The sequence below is a fragment of the Danio rerio genome, chromosome 8 (genome assembly GCF_049306965.1).
Source record: "Danio rerio strain Tuebingen ecotype United States chromosome 8, GRCz12tu, whole genome shotgun sequence".
Taxonomy (NCBI): domain Eukaryota; kingdom Metazoa; phylum Chordata; class Actinopteri; order Cypriniformes; family Danionidae; genus Danio; species Danio rerio.
This window is the reverse complement of record NC_133183.1, coordinates 36,896,153-36,921,861: the sequence shown is the minus strand read 5'-3', so window position 1 is coordinate 36,921,861 and position 25,709 is coordinate 36,896,153. Positions and strand designations below refer to the sequence as shown.

Below are 25,709 nucleotides of genomic sequence, written 5' to 3'. Positions count from 1 at the left end.
TTGTTGTTTTTTTGTTTTTTTTTACTGTACAGTTGCCCCAGGTGTTTATCAGGTGTGATGCCTGCTCATCTGACCTTTGACCTCGGCACTCAACTGCTGCCAGTTTTCTTTCAATGCCATGAGATTTCTGAATTCTACATGCAGGAACCGATGCATTCCTTTTTTTTCCTTTTTTTTTTTTAAACAAAACAGATATGGCAGACACGGCCAAACATTGAAACTTTGGAGGGCATTGAGGGGAAAAAAAAGCACAATATCATCAAGGGGAATAAAAGGTTTGATCAAAGCGTGCGTTTACACACGTTCATTTAAATATGGACAAAACCAACATTGGGTTACTTTTGTTATTAGATTTAAAATGCACGGACCCTATTTGACCCAGTGTTCATATATACATATGTTTTTATGAATGAATATTTTTGCATATAAAAGATAATAAAAGACTGACTAGACAGATTAGATAGTTTAATAGACAGATTGACACGTGTAGTCATTCGTTCCTGTGTATTTGATGACTAGCTTCCAGCAGTATCTGGCTGCAGACTTGCATGCAATCTGAGACACAAAGCACTCAGCGGAGCTAGTGAGGTCACTGTGAGAGGCGGGGTTAGGGGTGCACACTCACTGACAGCCTAGATTTAGCCTGGTTTTAACCAAGCCGTCTATTAGACTTTTAACCCTTATGTATTGTTCATATTGTTCAAGTGGCTGTTTTTTGCCCCCAACGACCTCCATTATAACTAAACTTGTTTTAATTGCAAAGCCATGACACCAGATAGTAACTCATTCTTTATTGTTGGTGGTTTCCCTGTTGGGATGAGATAAAATGAGTCATTTTTACTTTTGATGGTCAGTTGGCACCTTTAAACACCCCAAAAAAATGCTTGCTGGGATGGTACCAAGAGGCTGTGCTCACTTCTGGACAGAGGGGGTGTAGACTTGCAGCTAGTGCCGATAAGTGGTGCAGACGCTGAGGCTGTTCTGTATGCGAGTGTTGAGGTTTTGAAACATCAGCTGACAGCATGTAGGTAGAGAGTAGCAGGTTCTGGGAGTAGATGAGCTTGTCACCGGTGTAGACTTTGACCGACTTGTGAAGTTACTCACAAGACCTCCGCTTATGGGACATTACCATTCAAATGAAACGTTTCCAGCAGAATATGACGCTTCAAAAAACTCCATCGGCACTGGTAACTATGAAAAACACGACTGAGCACTAATAGTGTACTCAACACTTTACACTGACATTTGAAGGATCACCTGACATTAAAGACTGAAGTAAGAACGCTGAAAAAAACCCATCAGATTTTAGCCCAGAAGAGTTTCTCTTTTCCTAAATTAAAGCAAAACTTCATGATATTGTGTTTATGAATTCATTCGTGTGTGTGTGTGTGTGTGTGTGTGTGTGTGTGTGTGTATGTGTGTGTTGCACTGCTGGAGTGAAGGTTAACCAGTCCACACAGTTCATGCGGCTATAATCTTTATTATCTTTTATTAATAAACTATGTACAATATTTACACGTCGGCTCCAGGTCTCTTGGATGAAGGTCTCTCAGCGACGTGGTCTCTTCTGGTCGCCGCGCGTCTCTGGTAAAGATGGGGAGCGGGACCGTTTCCCTCCGGCGTCCCGGACCGAAGATGCCGCACCTGCTGAGGACGAGGAGGGCAAAGGCTCGGTCTGGCAGGAGAAGGACGGCTTTCTCTTCTCAGCAGCATAGGCCTCACTGAACAGATCGAGCGCAAACACACACAAGCAGACATCATGTGAGATTTGGACAAACACTAGAACATGCGGCTATGCCAAGTACAGTTTACTCACGCGTCTATGATGGGAATGACGTATCTGCCGCTGCCGTCTATCATGACTCCCTTTCGGTCTGGGTCGTCCACCTCCAACAGGAAGCTGCGGGGAATCCCTGTGCTCTTCCGGATGCGCTTGTGCGGCGCGGAGCGGCTGCCCTGTGAATTGAGGAGTGACAGTCAAACTCGGAGCAAACAATCTGACTGATGAGGACAAGAGCTCAAGTTCACAGCAACCGTGAGCTTGGAAAACCCAGTTACCACATTAGTGGGGCAGTGCCTAATGTGGTGTCCCGGGATCCCAAGCAGCCTCATGGCCTCACTAGTGAACATCAGAACCATGAGAATCAGCTCAGACATCTCTCACAAAGCAAACCTGTCAGTGTCTGAACGCTCACCTGCTGGAGTAGTAGCACAGGCTGGACTGGTACATCACCGCTTTCAGCTTGTCCTCCTCTGACGCCTTTGCCTCAGCCAGATTCTCAGTCTGTTTCACAGGCATTTGCACATTTGAATCTTTTTCACCCTCAACCCTTCAAACAATCTCAAATCTCCCTAAGAAGCTGAGTGCGTGTGCGTATATTGTGTGCTTTACATTGCGTTTTGCTATTGTGCTATTCATTTGTTCAATACCTTCAACAACTGCTCCAGTGAGAGGAGTGAAGGATCAGCTCTAGGTGAAGGTTCACGCCAGCGTCCAGCTTGATGTCTGCAAAACAAAGGAGCTTGTGTGACTAAAACACCAGGGACAGACCAGGAGTCTTCATATAACATCTAACAGAGGACGCGTGTGCTCATTTCACAGCACTTACCCAACAAATCTTCTGTTTGAGGACTTCAGTCCCGCCGCAGGGATCCGTCTGATGATGACCGACGTGTTTTTAGGGATGAGAGCATCATCTGTGTATTCTGACAGCAAAATAAAATCAGAATCAGCACATAATTATGGAGCACGGTATACTTTGAGAGCCATTAGCCTTTTAAAACAGTCAAAACATCCCTACATGTCAGCATCAGCACCACCTTACAGCTTCCAGAAGTGTCTGATATAACGCATCTAATGTTAGCGTAGAACAGTTGAAGTGTCTTTTCCTCAACTCACCTTCATCAGTCTGGGCGTTGCTGATCTTCAGCTGGCAGAACTTCAGCCTCTTGCTCCTCATGATCTGCCGCTTCAGCTCCCCCGCGCTGATGTTGAGGCCTTCAAACTGGAGCGAGTCGTAGGTGAGTCGACTCTGGAACCTGTAGTGAACACAAGACATACTGAACACAAACACAAAGCACAGCGTAATAAAAAGGGTCAAACCTGAGTGATGGGAACAGCAGGCGATCAATCGACGTATCCAACGATCAATAATCTGGAAAAATTGTCACGGAGGACGCAGAGATCAGATGCCAATCGACACAGCGAGATTCAAACAACACCCACAGGACGGTTGTCATGGATGCTGATGATGAACACGTGACGCATGCGCTGTACAACTTCCGGCAATATTATCATTATTAATATTAATTTTATTGATAGTAGTAGTAAAATCATTGCGATAAGTATAATAAAATAAACAGCAGAACAGTTGGCCATCTCTGAATAATACACAGCGACGTTTCCCTGCACGAACGATTCAGGCCTTCGCCAAGAAGACTCGGGTGAGTCGATGATTCAGGGATTGATTCATCTGTCCGTTCATCCTATTGGCTTCTTTGGCTGAATGAATCGTTCAATGCTTTACTCAAATAAAGCGGCCTCTTGCTGCCACCTATTGGGGGTTTGCTTTTTTGTTTTCAAAAGTACTTTGACACTTTTTTAAAGGCACCTTTAAGTTCATTTTTGCACAAAAGCTCGTCTCTGTGCGTTCCAAATGGTTTGAAATTTCCTTAGCACATGGTTTTCTTGATGCGTTTGAAATTTTCAATGTAAATCCACTCGTACTTGCATTTGATCTTTATTATGCCTTAAAATCAAAACTATACTAAAGGTGTCTTATCCAAATGCAGATTTTCATTCAAAACGTTATGACAGAACCATATTACTTTACAGTGGCCCATGGATATATATATATATATATATATATATATATATATATATATATATATATATATATATATATATATATATATATATATATATATATATATGTGTGTGTGTGTGTGTGTGCGTGTGTGTGTGTGTTGCTTGTTTCTTATTTACCCATGCAGTGACTTTTAGGCATAAATACTATGTAGGCTTGCTAAAGGGTTGCATGAGAAATGTCATCATCGTGAGAGCTTGACTTTTTTTTGTCGCTGCCTTTAGTTGTGGTGAAATGAGATGCATCATGTCGTTTATCTGTTTGTGCAGTCTGTACCTTCATTTCTGAATCGTGTGGCATCGTACTTGAAGCCAAGTCATTTAGCCCAAGGCATAGTTGTCTTAGAATGAGTAGTTTGCTGATCAAATTCCACATTTTGATGAGGCAAAACACATCTTGGATGTTTTAATTACTATTTTAGGTGAAAAACAAAACAATGAGATTTGTGTAAAATCTAAAGTTAACCAAGTCCAGCCCGCCATCTTGTCCTGCCTCTCAGTTCTCTTAAGCCTTGGGCCGGCTCTGTGAAGTGGCCTCTTTTGGGCTCATCATTGAAGACCGGACGAGCTGCAACATTTCGTTCTGCCAGGTTCTGGGAGTAGATGAGCATGTCATCGCTCTAGACTATGGTCAACTTGTGAAGTTACTCATACACCTCCGCTCATGGCATATTACCATTAAAATGAAACTTTTCCAGCAGAATATGACGCTCTAAAAAAAAAAACTCCATTGGCACTGGTAACTATGAAAAACACGACTGAGCACTAATGGTACACTCAACAATTTACACTGACATTTGAAGGATCACCTGACATTATTCAATTCAATTCAATTCAGCTTTATTTGTATAGCGCTTTTACAATGTAGATTGTGTCAAAGCAGCTTCACATAAATGGTCATAGTAACTGGAACAGTGTGGTTCAGTAACTGGAACAGTGTAGTTCAGTTTTTAGTGTTTAAGTTCAGTTCAGTTTAGCTCAGTTCAGTGTGATTTAATCATTACTGAGAGTTCAAACACTGAAGAGCCAATTCATCGATGCGTAGCTCTACCAATCCTGAATCATGCGAGGCAGTGGCCACAGCGGAGAGGGAAAAAAAACTTCACCTGATGGGAGTGAAGAAAAAAAACCTTGAGAGAACCAGACTCAGTTGGGCACGACCATTTTAATTTCTCCGCTGGCCAAAAGTCTAGTGCAGAACTTCATTCGTCGTGGTTTAGGCTGGAAGATGGCCTCAGCGAAGACTCGTCTGTCCCTGGAGCGTCGCTGGAATCAGACTCATGTTCTCCACTCCCCACGACCATCAGCGCAGCAGCAGCTCAGGATATGGCCTGGTCCCGGATATGGAATCCTTGGGATCATCACGTCGCTGGTCTTGGATCCAATCAGTGACTCCGCATAATCTGAGGACCTCGGGATGAGTATCCCCAGGTGAAAATAGAGAATAAAGAAAATAATTAGCGTAGCTGCTGTTCATAGTGTGTATAAGCAAGATGTAGAAGCCAGTGTGGAACCCGCTAGGTGATGCATTGAGTGTATGCTTTACTAAACAGATAGGTCTTTAATCTAGTTTTGAACTGGGAGAGTGTGTCTGAGCCTCGGACGTTATCAGGAAGGCTATTCCAGAGTGTAGGAGCCATGAAAGAGAAGGCTCGACCTCCTTTACTTGATTTTGCTATTCTAGGTACTACCAGAAGCCCTGAATTTTGAGATCTTAAAGAGCGAGTTGGTTTGTAGCGAGACAGAAGGTTGGTTAGATAAACAGGAGCTAGATTATTTAGAGCTTTATAGGTGAGAAGTAATATTTTAAATTCAATACGAAACTTAACAGGCAGCCAGTGTAAGGAGGATAAAATTGGGGTTATATGATCATATTTTCTAGACCTGGTCAGAACTCTGGCTGCTGCATTTTGTACTAATTGAAGTTTGTTAATAGAGGATGCTGGGCAGCCAGCAAATAGAGCATTACAGTAATCCAGTCTCGAAGTCATAAAAGCATGGACTAGCTTTTCTGCATCTGAGATGGATAGCATATTTCGTAATTTAGCGATATTTCTCAGATGAAAGAAGGCAGTTTTAGTGACATGGGATATATGGTTTTTAAAAGTTAGATTGCTGTCAAATATGACACCCAAATCTTTTATAGTAGAGCTAAAGCTAACTTTGTATCCTTCTAATTGTAAATTGAGTTGCGAGATCTGCTGTGTGCAAGATTTAGGCCCAATAAGTAACAATTCTGTTTTGTCGGAGTTTAAGAGAAGAAAATTGTTGGTCATCCAGTCTTTGATGTCTTTGATACACTCAGTTAGTTTAGAAAGTTCAGACGTCTCGTCAGGTTTAGTTGAAATATATAATTGAGTATCATTTGCATAGCAGTGAAAGCTGATCCCATGTCTTCTAATAATGTCTCCCAGAGGTAGCATATAAATTGTAAACAGTAAAGGGCCTAAAACTGATCCTTGAGGCACCCCATACTTTACTGGGCAGATTTGTGAAGGCTGTCCATTAAGATTCACAAACTGGTAGCGGTCAGTTAAGTATGACTTAAACCATTGTATAGCCTGTCCCTGGACACCTGTAGACTTTAAGCGATTTATGAGGATATTGTGGTCTATGGTATCAAATGCCGCACTAAGATCGAGTAAAACTAATAGCGAGACGCACCCTCGGTCAGCAGCTAAGAGTAAATCGTTGGTTATTTTCACTAAGGCGGTTTCTGTACTGTGGTGAGCCCTGAAACCTGACTGAAACACTTCAAAAATATTGTTCGTCTGCAGAAAAGAGCATAATTGAGTGGAAACAACTTTTTCTAGTATTTTAGACATAAATGGAAGATTTGAAATAGGCCTATAGTTAGCTAAGTTGTTGGTGTCTAGTTGCGGTTTCTTAATAATAGGCTTAATAACAGCTAGCTTGTAAGAGTTTGGAACATGGCCTATAGATAAAGAAGAGTTGATAATGTTAAGAAGAGGTTCTCCTATAGCAGGTAGCAGCTCTTTCAGTAATTTTGTTGGAATTGAGTCCAGCATACACGTAGCTGGTTTAGAGCTATTTATAATTTTTACTAACTCTTCATGTTCTATGATTTTGAAGCAGTGTAGGTTATTATTATGATTTAATGAAATATTTACAGGATTTGGAGTATAAGCCGGTGCAGAAAGTTTGGCATCTCCTATTTTTTGTCTAAAGCCTTCTATTTTATTACTGAAAAAATTCATGAAGTCATCACTACTAATTTACGGTGGAGTAGTTTGTTCCAAGGATGACCGATTATTAGCTAATTTAGAGATGGTGTTAAATAAAAATCTAGGATTGTTATGATTATTTTCTATCAGTTTGCGCAGGTGTTCGGTCCTGCCAGATTTTAGAGCCCTCCTATAGCTGGACATACTGTCTTTGTACGCAATTCTAAAGACCTCTAAATTAGTTTTTTTCCATTTACGTTCCAGGGCGCGGGTTGCTGTTTTGAGCGCACGAGTATGACTATTATACCATGGTATAGTTTTAATCTCTCTAGCCTTTTTTAATTTGATGGGTGCCACAGTATTTAGTGTGCTAGTAAAGATGGCATCCATACTGCTGGTTACTACATCAAGATCATTTGAGTTTGCGGGTGCATTACGAAATAGAGAAAGATCAGGTAAGTTATTGATAAATTCATCTTTAGTTGACGGAACAATAGTTCTACCAGGGCGGAGTATTGGAGCGGGTTTGCTGATTTCAGGTAAACACAGCTTATATAGTAAGAGGTAGTGATCTGTAATATTATCACTTTGTGGTATAATGTCTACGTCAATAACCTCGATTCCATAAGACAGAATTAGATCTAATGTATGCTTTAAGCGATGGGTTGGGCCCACAACGTTTTGCTTTATCCCAAGTGAGTGTATTAAATCCATAAACGCGAGTCCTAATGTATCATTAGCGTCATCTATGTGGATGTTAAAGTCACCTACAATTAGCATTTTATCAGTTTTGACTAGTAAGTCAGAAATAAAATCAGAAAATTCTTTTAGAAATTTGACATAGGGTCCTGGGAGTCTATATATAGTGATTAAAGCGAGAGATAACATAGGTTTTTGTATAGTATCTGGAAGCTGAACATTAAGCGATAATACTTCAAAGGAGCTAAACATAAGTCCGTTTCTCTGTTTAATATTAAGGAAATCACTAAAGATTGATGCAACTCCACCACCACGACCAGTTTGACGAGCCTCATGTTTATATAAGAATCCTGGAGGAGTTGCTTCATTTAAGCTAATATAGTCATTTTGTTTCAGCCAGGTTTCAGTGAGACAGAGTGCATTAAGATTGTTTGACTGAAGTAAGAACGCTGGAGGAACATCAAATTTTAACACGGAAGAGTTTTTTTTGTCTCTCTCAAATTAAAGCAATATTTCTTAATCTTGTTTTTTTTTTTTTATTTTTTTTTTTTTACTGTACAGTTGCCCCAGGTGTTTATCAGGTGTGATGCCTGCTCATCTGACCTTTGACCTCGGCACTCAACTGCTGCCAGTTTTCTTTCAATGCCATGAGATTTCTGAATTCTACATGCAGGAACCGATGCATTCCTTTTTTTTCCTTTTTTTTTTTTAAACAAAACAGATATGGCAGACACGGCCAAACATTGAAACTTTGGATGGCATTGAGGGAAAAAAAAAAGCACAATATCATCAAGGGGAATAAAAGGTTTGATCAAAGCGTGCGTTTACACACGTTCATTTAAATATGGACAAAACCAACATTGGGTTATTTTTGTTATTAGATTTAAAATGCACGGACCCTATTTGACCCAGTGTTCATATATACATATGTTTTTATGAATGAATATTTTTGCATATAAAAGATAATAAAAGACTGACTAGACAGATTAGATAGTTTAATAGACAGATTGACACGTGTAGTCATTCGTTCCTGTGTATTTGATGACTAGCTTCCAGCAGTATCTGGCTGCAGACTTGCATGCAATCTGAGACACAAAGCACTCAGCGGAGCTAGTGAGGTCACTGTGAGAGGCGGGGTTAGGGGTGCACACTCACTGACAGCCTAGATTTAGCCTGGTTTTAACCAAGCCGTCTATTAGACTTTTAACCCTTATGTATTGTTCATATTGTTCAAGTGGCTGTTTTTGCCCCCAATGACCTCCATTATAACTAAACTTGTTTTAATTGCAAAGCCATGACACCAGATAGTAACTCATTCTTTATTGTTGGTGGTTTCCCTGTTGGGATGAGATAAAATGAGTCATTTTTACTTTTTATGGTCAGTTGGCACCTTTAAACACCCCAAAAAAAATGCTTGCTGGGATGGTACCAAGAGGCTGTGCTCACTTCTGGACAGAGGGGGTGTAGACTTGCAGCTAGTGCCGATAAGAGGTGCAGACGCTGAGGCTGTTCTGTATGCGAGTGTTGAGGTTTTGAAACATCAGCTGACAACGTGTAGGTAGAGAGTAGCAGGTTCTGGGAGTAGATGAGCTTGTCACCGGTGTAGACTTTGACCGACTTGTGAAGTTACTCACAAGACCTCCGCTTATGGGACATTACCATTCAAATGAACCGTTTCCAGCAGAATATGACGCTTTAAAAAACTCCATCGGCACTGGTAACTATGAAAAACACGACTGAGCACTAATAGTGTACTCAACACTTTACACTGACATTTAAAGGATCACCTGACATTAAAGACTGAAGTAAGAACGCTGAAAAAAACCCATCAGATTTTAGCCCAGAAGAGTTTCTCTTTTCCTAAATTAAAGCAAAACTTCATAATATTGTGTTTATGAATTCATTCGTGTGTGTGTGTGTGTGTGTGTGTGTGTGTGTGTGTGTGTGTGTTGCACTGCTGGAGTGAAGGTTAACCAGTCCACACAGTTCATGCGGCTATAATCTTTTTTATCTTTTATTAATAAACTATGTACAATATTTACACGTCGGCTCCAGGTCTCTTGGATGAAGGTCTCTCAGCGACGTGGTGTCTTCTGGTCGCCGCGCGTCTCTGGTGAAGATGGGGAGCGGGACCGTTTCCCTCCGGCGTCCCGGACCGAAGATGCCGCACCTGCTGAGGATGAGGAGGGCAAAGGCTCGGTCTGGCAGGAGAAGGACGGCCTCTTTCTCTTCTCAGCAGCATAGGTCTCACTGAACAGATCGAGCGCAAACACACACAAGCAGACATCATGTGAGATTTGGACAAACACTAGAACATGCGGCTATGCCAAGTACAGTTTACTCACGCGTCTATGATGGGAATGACGTATCTGCCGCTGCCGTCTATCATGACTCCCTTTCGGTCTGGGTCGTCCACCTCCAACAGGAAGCTGCGGGGAATCCCTGTGCTCTTCCGGATGCGCTTGTGCGGCGCGGAGCGGCTGCCCTGTGAATTGAGGAGTGACAGTCAAACTCTGAGCAAACAATCTGACTGATGAGGACAAGAGCTTAAGTTCACAGCAACCGTGAGCTTGGAAAACCCAGTTACCACATTAGTGGGGCAGTGCCTAATGTGGTGTCCCGGGATCCCAAGCAGCCTCATGGCCTCACTAGTGAACATCAGAACCATGAGAATCAGCTCAGACATCTCTCACAAAGCAAACCTGTCAGTGTCTGAACGCTCACCTGCTGGAGTAGTAGCACAGGCTGGACTGGTACATCACCGCTTTCAGCTTGTCCTCCTCTGACGCCTTTGCCTCAGCCAGATTCTCAGTCTGTTTCACAGGCATTTGCACATTTGAATCTTTTTCACCCTCAACCCTTCAAACAATCTCAAATCTCCCTAAGAAGCTGAGTGCGTGTGCGTATATTGTGTGCTTTACATTGCGTTTTGCTATTGTGCTATTCATTTGTTCAATACCTTCAACAACTGCTCCAGTGAGAGGAGTGAAGGATCAGCTCTAGGTGAAGGTTCACGCCAGCGTCCAGCTTGATGTCTGCAAAACAAAGGAGCTTGTGTGACTAAAACACCAGGGACAGACCAGGAGTCTTCATATAACATCTAACAGAGGACGCGTGTGCTCATTTCACAGCACTTACCCAACAAATCTTCTGTTTGAGGACTTCAGTCCCGCCGCAGGGATCCGTCTGATGATGACCGACGTGTTTTTAGGGATGAGAGCATCATCTGTGTATTCTGACAGCAAAATAAAATCAGAATCAGCACATAATTATGGAGCACGGTATACTTTGAGAGCCATTAGCCTTTTAAAACAGTCAAAACATCCCTACATGTCAGCATCAGCACCACCTTACAGCTTCCAGAAGTGTCTGATATAACGCATCTAATGTTAGCGTAGAACAATTGAAGTGTCTTTTCCTCAACTCACCTTCATCAGTCTGGGCGTTGCTGATCTTCAGCTGGCAGAACTTCAGCCTCTTGCTCCTCATGATCTGCCGCTTCAGCTCCCCCGCGCTGATGTTGAGGCCTTCAAACTGGAGCGAGTCGTAGGTGAGTCGACTCTGGAACCTGTAGTGAACACAAGACATACTGAACACAAACACAAAGCACAGCGTAATAAAAAGGGTCAAACCTGAGTGATGGGAACAGCAGGCGATCAATCGACGTATCCAACGATCAATAATATCGATAATCTGGAAAAATTGTCACGGAGGACGCAGAGATCAGATGCCAATCGACACAGCGAGATTCAAACAACACCCACAGGACGGTTGTCATGGATGCTGATGATGAACACGTGACGCATGCGCTGTACAACTTCCGGCAATATTATCATTATTAATATTAATTTTATTGATAGTAGTAGTAAAATCATTGCGATAAGTATAATAAAATAAACAGCAGAACAGTTGGCCATCTCTGAATAATACACAGCGACGTTTCCCTGCACGAACGATTCAGGCCTTCGCCAAGAAGACTCGGGTGAGTCGATGATTCAGGGATTGATTCAACTGTCCGTTCATCCTATTGGCTTCTTTGGCTGAATGAATCGTTCAATGCTTTACTCAAATAAAGCGGCCTCTTGCTGCCACCTATTGGGGGTTTGCTTTTTTGTTTTCAAAAGTACTTTGACACTTTTTTAAAGGCACCTTTAAGTTCATTTTTGCACAAAAGCTCGTCTCTGTGCGTTCCAAATGGTTTGAAATTTCCTTAGCACATGGTTTTCTTGATGCGTTTGAAATTTTCAATGTAAATCCACTCGTACTTGCATTTGATCTTTATTATGCCTTAAAATCAAAACTATACTAAAGGTGTCTTATCCAAATGCAGATTTTCATTCAAAACGTTATGACAGAACCATATTACTTTACAGTGGCCCATGGATATATATATATATATATATATATATGTGTGTGTGTGTGTGTTGCTTGTTTCTTATTTACCCATGCAGTGACTTTTAGGCATAAATACTATGTAGGCTTGCTAAAGGGTTGCATGAGAAATGTCATCATCGTGAGAGCTTGACTTTTTTTTTGTCGCTGCCTTTAGTTGTGGTGAAATGAGATGCATCATGTCGTTTATCTGTTTGTGCAGTCTGTACCTTCATTTCTGAATCGTGTGGCATCGTACTTGAAGCCAAGTCATTTAGCCCAAGGCATAGTTGTCTTAGAATGAGTAGTTTGCTGATCAAATTCCACATTTTGATGAGGCAAAACACATCTTGGATGTTTTAATTACTATTTTAGGTGAAAAAAAAAACAATGAGATTTGTGTAAAATCTAAAGTTAACCAAGTCCAGCCCGCCATCTTGTCCTGCCTCTCAGTTCTCTTAAGCCTTGGGCCGGCTCTGTGAAGTGGCCTCTTTTGGGCTCATCATTGAAGACCGGACGAGCTGCAACATTTCATTCTGCCAGGTTCTGGGAGTAGATGAGCATGTCATCGGTCTAGACTATGGTCAACTTGTGAAGTTACTCATACACCTCGGCTCATGGCATATTACCATTAAAATGAAACTTTTCCAGCAGAATATGACGCTCTAAAAAAAAAACTCCATCGGCACTGGTAACTATGAAAAACACGACTGAGCACTAATGGTACACTCAACAATTTACACTGACATTTGAAGGATCACCTGACATTAAAGACTGACGTAAGAACGCTGGAGGAACATCAAATTTTAACACGGAGGAGGCGTGTCAAGATGGCGCTCTGAGCACACGCTTGTTTGAGAGGCTCCCGATCCCAAACTTTATTTTGGAAGTTCTACTGAATTGTGAGAAATTTATTTTGATTGGTTAATGTTTTTTACTACCTAAGGGATCTCAATCACAGTAATGGGTGGTTCTGAAAAGAGAAAAAATTCGAAGAAGTCCGGGAAAACAGTGTCGAGCACAGCTGCTAATTCTAGCTCTCCTAGCAAAACGGCCTGTAACTCGCTTGAATCGCAAGGATGTGATTATGCTTCCGCTGTCGGGGTTTTGAAAAATAACATGCACGACTATGTTGAGCAAAACGATGATTCTGTGCTTATGCTCATGGAGGAAGTAATCCCGCCGCTACCCGACACTCCGTGCAATTCTCCCGTGGTCAAAATAAGGAAAACGTACAAATTCGACGCGACAAGTGTCTCCTCGCAACTCTCTGAATTATTTCAGTTGGTGACAAATAGATCAGACGAATTACAAACGCTGATAGTTGAAAACTCCCGGATAATCAAAGACATGAAAGAAGAGGTCGGCAAGAACACAGAAAAAATCTCTAGTGTGTTGGAAACTATTGATTTCATCTGCAACGAGGTTAAAGATCTGAAACAAAGAGTTGATTTCATTGACTCGCGCACAAAGAAAGAAGAAATTAATTCCACTGAACGAGAACAACGCCTGGCGCATTTAGAAACCTACACTCGTCGATGGAATCTGAGGATCCACGGAATTCCTGAGAAAGATAAAGAAAATGTCCGTCAGGAGATTATTGACGTGTGCCAACAGATTCTTCCTCAGTTTAAGGAGAAATTTCCTGATGTCATTGATGTGGCACACCGTCTTGGCCGTGTTCACCCACACAGCAAGGGCCGTGGTATTCTCTTCCGATTTACATCGCGCTTTTACCGAGATGCAGTTTGGCGTGCTGCAAAGGATGCTGACTTTCTGACAAAAAATCGTTTGAAAATCACGGAGGACTTGTCATCAGCTGATCGAGCAAAAAGATTGAAGCTGTGGCCAATAATTGAAAAAGCTCGAAAAGAGAACAAGCGAGCGTTCTTCGTGGGCGGACGCGCTTTTGTGGATGGTACAGAGATTTTTCCTCCTACATAAAAACTAAAGTTTGGACTTGATATGATCCATCTTCATTGCTTTTTGGCGGTGCTATAGTATGGACTGCAGCTCTTATAAAACTTTTTTTTTTCTCTTTTTCTCCACCTCGAAGATACCTGATTTTCTCATACTTCAAAAGTTCAGTTCAAACTAATTATAAAGGGATTGTTGTCCTCATCCCTTCCGATTTAGGGTTTGACCATTTGGTTTTCCATTATAGTGATATTCTCTCTTTGTAGTAATTCTTAGGTCTTGTTCCTGTTTCCAGTGTTTTGTTCTTATCCTTCTTGTTTCTTTTTATGTCCTTGTCTATTGTCTCTTTAAATTGTAGAGGGCTACGCAACATTCTTAAGCGAAAAACAGTTTTTTTATTTCTTAAACGTTTTAAAACAGATTTTTGCTTTCTTCAAGAATCTCATTCAACCGTACAAGAAGTTAATTTATGGAGATCACAATGGGGGTCAGAAATTTGGGTGTCCCATGGAAATGAACATTCTGCCGGAGTTTGTATTTTAAAAAATAATTTTAGTGGAAACATTTTGGCTAGTGATTGTGATATTAATGGTCATTTCATTTTACTAGCTTTACAATTTGCTAACCTAACATATGTTATTGCCAATATTTATGGTTATAATTCTCCAAAAGATAATACGTTTTTTTTTTTTTTAATTAGAAACTCAATTATCTAAAATGTTAACTAAATATCCAAACTCTTATTTAATTATTGGTGGTGACTTTAATGTTGTGTTTAATAACACATTAGATAGATGGCCCCCCCATCCCACCTGTATTAATAATGATTATTTATTTTCTTTTGTACAAAAGTTTTCTGTTGTTGATGTGTGGCGAGAAACTCATCCTTTACAAAAAGTTTTCACTTGGAACAATAACTCACTTTCTAATCAATCCCGTCTTGACTTTTGGTTAACTTCAGCTGAATTATCAAACATAAAAACGGATATTATTCCCTCTTTATTTTCTGATCATAAAGCCATTATTATCTATGTACCAATATCTTCTACTCCCCCACATAAAAGATCCTCATACTGGAAACTTAATAATTCAATTTTAAAACACAATGAAGTTCAAACTAAAATTGATTATTTAATTTCTTCTTATTGGGATAAAGCTAATAAAGAAAATTTATTTTGTAGCAATTGGGAACTTCTTAAATTTGACATTGGTAAATACTGTAGAAATTATTGTAGTCTATTAGCAAAAACTCGAAAAAAAAAATGAAGATCAAATTATGGCTAGAATATCTGTATTATCACATAAAAATGTAGAGGATCTTACCGACACAGAGAGATCTGAATTTATAGATAAGAAACATCTTTTAGAAGATATATATAAACAAAAAGCTGAAGGTGCCTTCATAAGGTCTCGTCGAAAATGGCTAGAAGAGGGTGAGCAGAACTCTGCATATTGTTTTAGGCTAGAAAGGCAGCGAGTTAAATATTCTATTCAAAAACTACGTATTGACGGGAATATATCTGAGGACCCCAAAATAATTGCAGAATTTTGTGCCAGATTTTATAAAGATTTATAATCTTCTAAATTTTGTCAGGCATCCGCCACACATTTTTTTGATTCGTTATCCAACATAAATAAAATCAGTTCTGAAGAGAGTCTTCTGTGTGATGCTCCCATTAGTCTTACTGAAATTGCTGAGACAATTGATCATCTCAAATATAATAAATCCCCTGGAACTGATGGGTTGTCTGCAGAAATTAAAAAAAAACTGGCTCCTTTTTTACACAAAATGTTTTTAGAAAGTATTGAGAATTTAATGCTCCCTCCTACTTTATGTCAGGGTCTAATAACTCTAATACCCAAGTCCAATAGAGACCCCCTTTTAATAGAAAACTGGCGTCCAATCTCCTTATTGAACACTGACTATAAAATTATTGCCCTAGTCTTAGCAAAAAGATATTAAAATCTATTCTAAATAGTATAATAGATGAGTGCCAATCAGGTTTTATACCCCAGAGACATATATCTAATAATATCCGCTTGATTTTAGATTTATTGGATTATTCAGATCTTATTTCTACTGACAGTTTTATTCTTTTTTTGGATTATTATAAAGCATTTGATTGCCTAGAACATGATTTTATATTACACGCCCTGCGTAAACTTGGTTTTGGTAGTTTTTTCTGTAATTGTATAAAAATGTTTTATAATAATGGAAATAGTTCTATTCGGCTTTACAATGGCACTTCTCCCAGATTTGATTTAAAGCGTGGTGTAAGACAAGGATGCCCCATTTCCCCATATCTGTTCTTAATTGCTACACAATTTTTAATTTTACATATTAAAGAAAGTCCTCTTAAAGGAATTTCTGTCGCTGGAACAGAATTGATAATCAGCCAGTTAGCTGATGATACTGCGTTGTTTTTAAAAGATGTCTCTCAGATCCTGAAGAAGATTTCTATTCTCTCAGTGTGAAGTATTTTCTAAGTGTAAAGCAGTTAATTTTCTCTTCTCAAAATGTATGTAGTGTTTGCAGCAAACATGCCAGCCTGTGTTAAAAATACAGTGATATGTCTGTGTAAGATGAGAGTGCCTGCACAGAAGCAACACTAGGAGAAGGCTGAGTGACTGATTGTGTAGAATAACTGAATATGTAAAGCACTGATTATATATGTTAAATACTTCTATGAAGCTATATGTGTCAGAAGTTAGAATGAGTAACATATTATCAAGTGATTATGCTTTCATGACAATGTATGTAAACACTTAATCCTTTTGCATAAGTTGCATCCATACTTTGCTGACATAGACCTGTAACATCTCTGCTGACATGAGCTAGTGGGCTCAGAGCCAAGAATAGCAGGACCCCTTAGACTAGAAACCTATTCAAAAATGGTCAAGAGTTAAAAAGAGACTTAGGGGTGTGTCAAATAATCCTGTATAAAAATTGTAACAAACACACTGAAAGTTTAGAAGGTGCAGGAGAGACTTCAGAAGGTGTCCAGGAGAGACTTCAGAATGCTCTGGGGTCTGCTCTGCTCTTTCTCGGCTTTATTATGGAGAATAAAGTCTATTTTCTGATATTCAAAACCTCTGGTCTGATAATTTCTAATTGATTAGACGTCGAATTTACGACAAATGGCGCCCAACGTGGGGCTGGACAGAGACGAACGGGTGACACTGGACATGCTGGGGCTTGGAGGAAAAACACAAATATGTGGCCACGATAAAAAACGGTAAGCAATTTTCGCTTATACGTTTGTGTTTTTTCTACCAAGGATCTGCTTGTAATGGTAAAAAGTCACTTGAACTGTTTCTCCAGCTATAACGAACTACAAGTAAAACTAAAAAAGTAAAAGTAAAGATATAAAAGGAAAACAATGGGGTTTTGAATACCAGAAGAAAATAACAATTTGCATGCAAATGATCTGTGTTTCCTAAGAGGGCCTTGACGGATAGGATAAACGTTAACTAGTAACTGTTACTCATGTTTGGGAAATTTTTTAATATTATAAAGAATATGCATAGAGCATTTTTAAGTTTTAAAAGGAAGTTCTTAAAGTGTGGTGACAGTTAAGAGATTAAAGCAGATTAATAAAGTAGAGAGAAGCGCGCAAAGACCTCAGAGTACCCGTTCTGTTTTAATAATAATAAATATTATTATTCAGGAGGCTGGGGGAAAAAAGGCACAAATCCTGTGAAATGCTACTTTTACTGAAGAACAGTAAAGAGGGAGCAGAAGTAACAGGTCACTCAAGAGGAGTGTAGTGGAGAATTCTGTGGTTATAGCTCTAAGGTTAGAGGCTGCTCGGACAGGTCACTCAAGAGGAGTGAGGTGTATGTATGTAATTGTAAGTATTTGTGTATTTGTCAGTGTTGCTGGGGTGCTTAGAAGCTATCACCTTTGATCTAGAGAGACTAGAATAGAGGTGAGATTCAGGTTACACAGTGTAAGAGATGAGGTTAGGACGAGTGAGAAGTATGATTGTGTTTAGAAGTATGGTTGCAAAAAGAGTGAGTTTAAAAGAATTATCGTTTTATATTATAATATAAAAGAAGGACTGCATATGTTGTGTGATTAAGGAACACTAAGATAGAGAGTGATGCAGTTTAGGGAAGATATTGTGATACAGAGGAGGATTAAGCCTCATAAAATTAATTGAGATCATATTGCATTTGAAAGACACAGACTAAAAAGAAGAATATACGAGTTAAACATTTTTCTGAATAATCTCTGTGTGTTTGAAGTGTTTTTAAATATGAACTAGGCAGAGAGGTGACTGAAATTCCTGACATGTTGTAAGGTCCACCCAGCTGGTCCAATGCCGGTGTCCACTGGTGGATGAAGGTTCACTGCATGTTCGGTCTTTCCAGTGCACAATGTTGATTTATATTAAACTTAACTCATATCTGACTCCAATTTTAGTATGAGGTGGTTTAGAATATTAATATATTTATCCTCGTTTTATCTGACTCCAATTATAAAACATTAAGAAGATTATATCAATATGTAATTTAGATAAATGTTTGAACCGTTTGTCTTCACTAGTAACTATTACATTCGTTCATTCGGGTGCTCATGTCGCTCAGAGAAATCGCCTCGGCCGAAGGCGTCCCTCACGGTCACACTCCGGTCAGTCTTGAATATTAAACAGAGGTAAATTGACTAATACTTTAGATGGCCGCTACCAGCGCGCTCGTTCTAAAATACTTTAGTTAGTCCCGCTTAGATGTACACCTTTGAGTTAAGACAATCATCATTTCTAATTAGAGGTTAGGGCATTAATATAAATGTACCCGACTACTGGACTCTATAGTAACTTTAGTTTTCACCAAGCCCATGGTTTCCCATATGAACTTAATTTAGAATAATATTACCTTCAAACAAAGGTCGGGTACCCAATCTAGGTTAGTCATGCAACACCTTGTTGACCTAGACGGAAGTTATCGCCCTTTCCACCTAAGTACACATGAATCAATATCAAGAGTCAGCCGGATCGCTAAAACACAATTAGTGTGCCAATGCTCCATCTCAATTGGATTTTAGTCCGTCTACTGACCTGACGCAAGACGTGCGGAAACAAGGATACAGCGTAATCTACTTGAATGAATAATTACAGAGTGAGCAAAATATGGTCAAACATTACAATTTATTAGTCAGGTAAATGTATTATGCCAATTCAATCAGTCAATTCATAAATGATCAATACAAAACATCAAATTATCAAAGATAAATCCAAGATGAAAAAGATGCATTCCTGACTTTGTAATATACATAACATGGGGCAGACCCCATGTTATGGGCTGATCTGGTTAGGCAGAATCGCCCTGAGTTTTTCTTAGACCTTACCTTAAATAATCCAAGAATTCCCTCAAGGAAGGGGGTGTGTGTGTAAAAAGTCACACCCTTCACAGTGGTTCAAAAGATGCCTGAAGTTATATATTTATTGTTCTGATTATGTCTATTTCTGAGAGAATGAGACCATTGTACCAATCGCACTGAGACATTTCAAATGATATCAAACATGATAGTTAAAGTCAGTTTGGTTAATCTAAAACATTGAAACATTGAAATGACCATATGTGTGAGTTGGGGGGATGAAGCTGAGTCTCAGCATAGTCAGATGCAAATGCAGCAGGAACTGTTTTTTCACGCATTCCCCCCTGGTGGGTTGTGGAGTCCATTGGCCCTGTCTTCAGCTCATGTTTTGAATTGTCAAAGATATCAGAATATTTGTAATATTTCAATTCTTACAATGTCGACAGTCTGGAAGAAGGTCTGCTTCAGGAGTGGTAAGAATCTGTCTATTTTAAGAACAAAAGTTTCACAGGACAGATAGAAGCTAAAGAGTAAAAGAAATATTATAAGGATATTAAATAAATAGAAATATTATAAAGTAATGTAATAAGATAAATAAAATAAGAAAATATTAATGATAGAATAAGATTTAATAAATAAAAAGTGTTAATAAAAATGCAACTGGAAGCTATACTAATAAATATTAAGAAATTCAAAAATTGATGCATAGAAATATCTACATATGGAGATTAATAGTTATATTGATCAGGAAATAAATTTACTAAATCAGTATGAATAAAAATAAATAAGTTAATAATTTGAGTAAATAAAGAATTAGAAGAAAAAACTTTGATGAATATGGATTAATTGAAGAGTTAATGATCAAATGTTTAAGGAAAATAAGCTTAAAAAAAATTAATTAGGAAAATCTAAGAGACAAAAATGCTAATTTTTGAAAAGGAAAAGAAAATGGAGAAAAAAGAAGTCCAAACATTGTTTAATAGAATTAAAAGATAAGATGTTTAAAAATATATATTATAAAGTAATATAAGATAAAAATTAGAAAAAAACAGTAACATTTTGAAGAAAACAAGATTTGGCTTTAAAAGATAAAATTATGTTTAAGTGCAATAAAAAATTGTTGTGGAGTAATTTGACTGTTGTCATCTGTTTTAAAGTCAGCTACAGGCTGTCATCTGAGCCAACAGCTATTTGTAGTAAAAGCAGTGAGTTAGATGTAAAGCATAGACACTGAGGAGACATTAAAGAACAGCATAGTGAGTTCAAACATTTTATAGTTAATATTTTATGTACTTAAAACTAATTGACAATTAAAAATTGCATTTCAGATTGGAAAAATGCTTAAAGTAAACAAACATGTAGAGTTAAAATAGTACTATGAACTCTAAGCTATTGCAGTAAGGATTTTGAACAGTTATATCAGATGTAAGCACCATATAGTACTGTTGAATTAAAACAGGTATGGAAATGTTAGAGAAATTAAAATAGTGTAAGATGTAATGTAACTAGTGAGGAAACACTAGAATAAGATTAGGAAAAATAAGTGAAGCACAATCTAAAGCCAAAGAAATTAATTATAAGAACATTTAACAAATAGAAAATTAAGCATATTTACATATGATAAAAATGATTGAGAATGAAAAATAATTAGAGAAAATAAGTTGGTAAACAACAAAAGGAGTCTTTATTTGATGAAGGAAAAAAGGGGGAAAAAAAACAATTTATTAAGTCATGAGCTAAATTCTATATATATTAATTAAGAGGACATAGGGATGAACTTTGGGGGACTGTAGTCTTGTACCTACCAGACATTTCTGAGAACACTGGCAAATGGAAAGGTGTTTGAAAAACACAGAGCAAAATGGCTGTTGACACTTGTGACATGCTACAGCAGTGATGCAGGCACTGCATACTCAGGATTTACTGAGGACTGAAAAAGCTACATTTGTTCAGAGACATTCAAAAGAGAAACTAACAAGAGACTGATGAACTGATCAAAAAGAAAAAAACGCTCCACCAGAACTTTACATCAGCTGAGTCAAAGAAAGAAACCAGCCCAAAGAGAGAGGGGGAAACACTGTGCCCTGACATGAAGGAATTTCAGGACACCACAGAAGCACCAATTTGTGAGCTATAGTTGTCTCAGGTTGCGAGGGGGGATAGTCTGACAGTCCATCTCAAAGTAGTTCCTAAAGTCCAAATTAAGTTCAAGCATTACAGAAGGAAAATTAAGAACAAAAGTTTAGCTACCCATTCTTGTATCAAATCAGACTCCTGTCAATTTGAGAGAAATTATTATTATGCAAATTTTTAAGTAAGAAAAAGTGTTATAAGGTCATTTCATGGTGAAACTTTAAATATTGAATGATATATTATGATGAATGTTAAATAATTTAGGTTTAAGTTTTAATAGGTTTAATCATAAAAGTCCTTAAACATTGAAGGGTAAATTACAATGCAGCAGATTGACTAAAGAAAAAGAGAAAAAGCTTTTGATAAGGCAATAAATAATTTGGAGAATAAATAAGAATATAACTAAGTATTTAAATTAATATTAAGTAAAGGAAATATCTTAACATAATCTTATTGTGAATGGCCTAAATCAAGATTGAATATTAAAAACTGGAAAGAGATTCAAATTTAGAAAAATGATTTATAGTTAAAAAGAAGATTGAAATAACAATTTTAATTAATTCATAGGACAAAAAAAAAAGAATTATTATATAGATCAGAAAATAAATGAGTAAAGGAAAGAAGTGTCAAATTCCAACTAAATGATTGTCATTACAGGACTGAGATGCAGATAAAATCAGCCAGCACAGTGAGGTTAAAATGGATTAGATGCAGAATCTGCCCAGAAAGAAAACCACTAAATGCTGAAATAGGTATAAAACTCTATTGAAACGTGTAAAAATATAAGAGCACTAATAGAAACATCTAGATAATGTAATATGCAATCTGTCCTAGACATTTCTATTTAAATTTAAAGTAGTAATAAATTATAAGTAACTAATAATATTTAATTGAAGTTAAATTGATAATTGAAATAAATGGTTAATCAAGACAGATAAAAGAGGCTTAATGTTGATAATATGATTTAAGAGCAATCAATAGGAGAAGATTTTCCAGCTGAAGTTCATATTGTATGTGAAGATATGTTCTTTTGGATGGTAAATATATTAAGTGCTTAGTTTCTATTGAGTTCATTTTAGGTAACTACCAGAGGAGGGTAGAAACTTGTTTGTACTTGTGTAGCTTGATGAATAGCAAACACTGTATACACCAGAATGCATAAAGGGTTAAAATTAGGGAAAATATCTTAGGATGAACACTGTCACAATAGGTGGATGATTGAATTATCTACAGCTTCACAAAGATCTAGTTCATTTAAAATACTTGACTGGAGACCATTGCTCCAAACAGTGAGATGATGACTGTTTTTGGTGTTGACTGGATAGATAATTATTCTGTAAACAAGCACAGTTGAGAAACTATGATGAGTAGATGATTAGAGGTAGCATCAGGAGCAGATTATGAAGCAGGGATAGTTATTACATTTGTGACAAAAGAAGTACTTCCTAAATTTTGAAATGCCTTCAGAAATAAGTTCATAATGGGTTTGGATTCATGAAGTTAATGAATGATCAATAAATAAAAACATCTAAAGGAGTATGAAAAATTATGAATAAAGCAAAAGAGAGAATAATTGTATTATGCTCAATTACCAGAAATGGCTGAAAGAGATGAAGATGATCCATCAAGACCAACGCTCAATGAAATATGTGAAAATAATAAACTTAATGGGATTAATTTGCTAACAAGTGCATTGGTGAGTGATGGCATGGAAACTGACAGAAACAGGCATCTAACACTGCATCGCATGAACTACTCTTGGGTCGACCCTTGAAAGAAACCTTGAAAGAAACCATGAAAGAAACCTTGCAAGAAACAGCATGACCCTTGCAAGAAACCACATGAAACTTTGCATAAAACCTGGCATATAATCTCACCTATAACCATGCACATAACTCTTGGAATGGTTTGCAAAGATGTCTAATGCAGTAGGGACTTTTATGAAGAAACAAATAATTGCCATGTGCATAGCGATATCTGTGCAGGAAACCAGAAAGGAGCCATGTGAGAGAGCAGTGATACAAGGTCCAATTGGTCTAGGTGATTGAGTCTATCTGTGGATGCTCTGGAGAGCTCAGGAGGAAAGGACCATATCTGGATGAGGGCAAATCCAACAGCTGCCAAAGGGGATGCCATTGATGAGGTACCAATGCCTCAAAGGAGCGAAAGGGAACAACTCCAGCAAGGGAAAGCTGACCGGAAACAGAGGAGCCTAAATATTCCAAAGTTCTAAACTACTAAGTGCAACGTGTGGAAGCAAGAGGTTATCAGAGCAAAGTAAAGAGTGATTCTGATAATGTGCCTGAGTACCACATACAGCAGTGCCACAAGTCAAGGGATGATGAATGCACAACTGCAGATTTCAGAACTCAGACTCTTAACCACACATCTCCATCAACATCTTTTCAAAGTTTAATGAAGATGCTGATAGCTTACAAGAAGAGAAACAAGGATGAGCAAAGATCAAGATCAACATTTGATGCTTTTTACGTTTGCATATTGATTTTGTTTGCATATTTATTATAATATCACTTCAGTATATTCTACATGAGTGTGAAAACTAGCAGCTAGCACTGAACCAACTGAATACTTATGCTCAAAACATTGTTGTCTTTGATGTGTTAAGAGAAAAACAGAGTACAGTCTTTTACTTCCTTCAAATCAAGTGAGAGGGGAGATGTTTGGCTGGACTTCTGTCAAAGTACGGTGGCATAATCTGGTCAATTGATAACAGCTATGTGGCTAATATCAGTCACTAGATAGAGGTAATTAAGAGAACTGGATTATGAAATTGCACTTTGGGTTAAAAGACAATAATATTAAGACTAAAGTCTTTAGAGGAGGGATTGAAGAAGATTTCTATTCTCTCAGTGTGAAGTATTTTCTAAGTGTAAAGCAGTTAATTTTCTCTTCTCAAAATGTATGCAGCAAACATGCCAGCGTGTGTTAAAAATACAGTGATATGTCTGTGTAAGATGAGAGTGCCTGCACAGAAGCAACACTAGGAGAAGGCTGAGTGACTGATTGTGTAGAATAACTGAATATGTAAAGCACTGATTATATATGTTAAATACTTCTATGAAGCTATATGTGTCAGAAGTTAGAATGAGTAACATATTATCAAGTGATTATGCTTTCATGACAATGTATGTAAACACTTAATCCTTTTGCATAAGTTGCATCTATACTTTGCTGACATAGACCTGTAACATCTCTGCTGACATGAGCTAGTGGGCTGAGAGCCAAGAATAGCAGGACCCCTTAGACTAGAAACCTATTCAAAAATGGTCAAGAGTTAAAAAGAGACTTAGGGGTGTGTCAAATAATCCTGTATAAAAATTGTAACAAACACACTGAAAGTTTAGAAGGTGCAGGAGAGACTTCAGAATGCTCTGGGGTCTGCTCTGCTCTTTCTCGGCTTTATTATGGAGAATAAAGTCTATTTTCTGATATTCAAAACCTCTGGTCTGATAATTTCTAATTGATTAGACGTCGAATTTACGACAATCCCAATTGCTTTAAAGTCTCTTCAGTTTTTTACTAATGCTTCTGGCCTTCAGCTTAATATTGATAAGTGTGAGTTGCTTCCGATTAAAAAATGTGTTGCCACCTCTATTTATAATATTCCTGTCAAAGAGAATGTAAAATATTTAGGAATTAGAATAACAAAAGACATAAAACTAAGATGTAAGGAAAACTTTGACCCTATATTAGAAAAAACAAAAAAAAATTTAATGTTTGGTTACTAAGAGATTTATCTTTAAAAGGTAGGACTTTACTTACAAAAGCTGAAGGCATCTCTAGGTTATCCTATGCGGCTCATTCTTTATTTGTAGATAAACCGACCTGTAAATTGATTGATGTAATGCTGTTTAAATTTCTTTGGAAGAATAAAACGCACTATGTTAGAAAATCAGTTATTTTAAATTCCTATAATAAGGGTGGCTTAAACTTCATAGATTTTGATTCACTTAATAATACCTTAAAAATAAATTGGCTTAAACGCTTTCTCCACAATCAATCTTCTATTTGGAATGTAATTCCTAATTTTATTTTTTCTCAATTAGGAGGCATTGACTTTTTATTAATGTGTAATTTCTCAATTAACAAACTGCCTATCAAACTTTCCAATTTTCATCAGCAAATGCTTCAGGCTTGGAAACTTGTTTATAAGCACAATTTCTCGCCACACAATTTTTTAATTTGGAACAATTGTAAT

At 38.0% G+C, this 25,709-nt stretch overlaps 2 protein-coding genes across 4 annotated transcripts; both read right to left on the bottom strand.

Moving 5' to 3' along the window:
• Positions 1–1,462: 1,462 nt before the first annotated feature.
• LOC141375526 (E3 ubiquitin-protein ligase RBBP6-like) lies at positions 1,463–3,220 on the bottom strand. 2 transcript variants are annotated; one of them, XM_073909921.1, is made up of 7 exons: positions 2,900–3,220; positions 2,610–2,706; positions 2,431–2,506; positions 2,196–2,284; positions 2,059–2,119; positions 1,817–1,956; positions 1,466–1,721 (listed from the first exon to the last, which is right to left on the bottom strand). In XM_073909921.1, the coding sequence occupies exons 1-7, from the start codon at positions 3,057–3,059 to the stop codon at positions 1,550–1,552; spliced, it is 795 nt and encodes a 264-aa protein (XP_073766022.1). In that variant the 5' UTR covers positions 3,060–3,220; the 3' UTR covers positions 1,466–1,549. The 2 variants fall into 2 exon arrangements, with proteins under 2 accessions (XP_073766023.1, XP_073766022.1); XM_073909922.1 differs by lacking the exon at positions 2,059–2,119 and having other exon boundaries at positions 1,463–1,721.
• Positions 3,221–8,301: 5,081 nt separating this feature from the next.
• LOC141375708 (E3 ubiquitin-protein ligase RBBP6-like) lies at positions 8,302–11,727 on the bottom strand. 2 transcript variants are annotated; one of them, XM_073910605.1, is made up of 7 exons: positions 11,178–11,716; positions 10,888–10,984; positions 10,709–10,784; positions 10,474–10,562; positions 10,337–10,397; positions 10,095–10,234; positions 8,308–9,999 (listed from the first exon to the last, which is right to left on the bottom strand). In XM_073910605.1, the coding sequence occupies exons 1-7, from the start codon at positions 11,335–11,337 to the stop codon at positions 9,825–9,827; spliced, it is 798 nt and encodes a 265-aa protein (XP_073766706.1). In that variant the 5' UTR covers positions 11,338–11,716; the 3' UTR covers positions 8,308–9,824. The 2 variants fall into 2 exon arrangements, with proteins under 2 accessions (XP_073766707.1, XP_073766706.1); XM_073910606.1 differs by lacking the exon at positions 10,337–10,397 and having other exon boundaries at positions 8,302–9,999; positions 11,178–11,727.
• Between the last annotated feature and the right edge of the window lie 13,982 nt (positions 11,728–25,709).

Coding starts and splice junctions, on each gene's coding strand:
- LOC141375526 (XM_073909921.1), bottom strand. CDS start 3,059: ATGTCTTGTGTTCACTACAGGTTCCAGAGTCGACTCACCTACGACTCG. Junction 2,707..2,899: donor CAACGCCCAGACTGATGAAG/GTGAGTTGAGGA, acceptor TTTTGCTGTCAG/AATACACAGATGATGCTCTC. Junction 2,120..2,195: donor CTGTGCTACTACTCCAGCAG/GTGAGCGTTCAG, acceptor GATGTTCACTAG/TGAGGCCATGAGGCTGCTTG.
- LOC141375708 (XM_073910605.1), bottom strand. CDS start 11,337: ATGTCTTGTGTTCACTACAGGTTCCAGAGTCGACTCACCTACGACTCG. Junction 10,398..10,473: donor CTGTGCTACTACTCCAGCAG/GTGAGCGTTCAG, acceptor GATGTTCACTAG/TGAGGCCATGAGGCTGCTTG. Junction 10,000..10,094: donor GTCATTCCCATCATAGACGC/GTGAGTAAACTG, acceptor CGATCTGTTCAG/TGAGACCTATGCTGCTGAGA.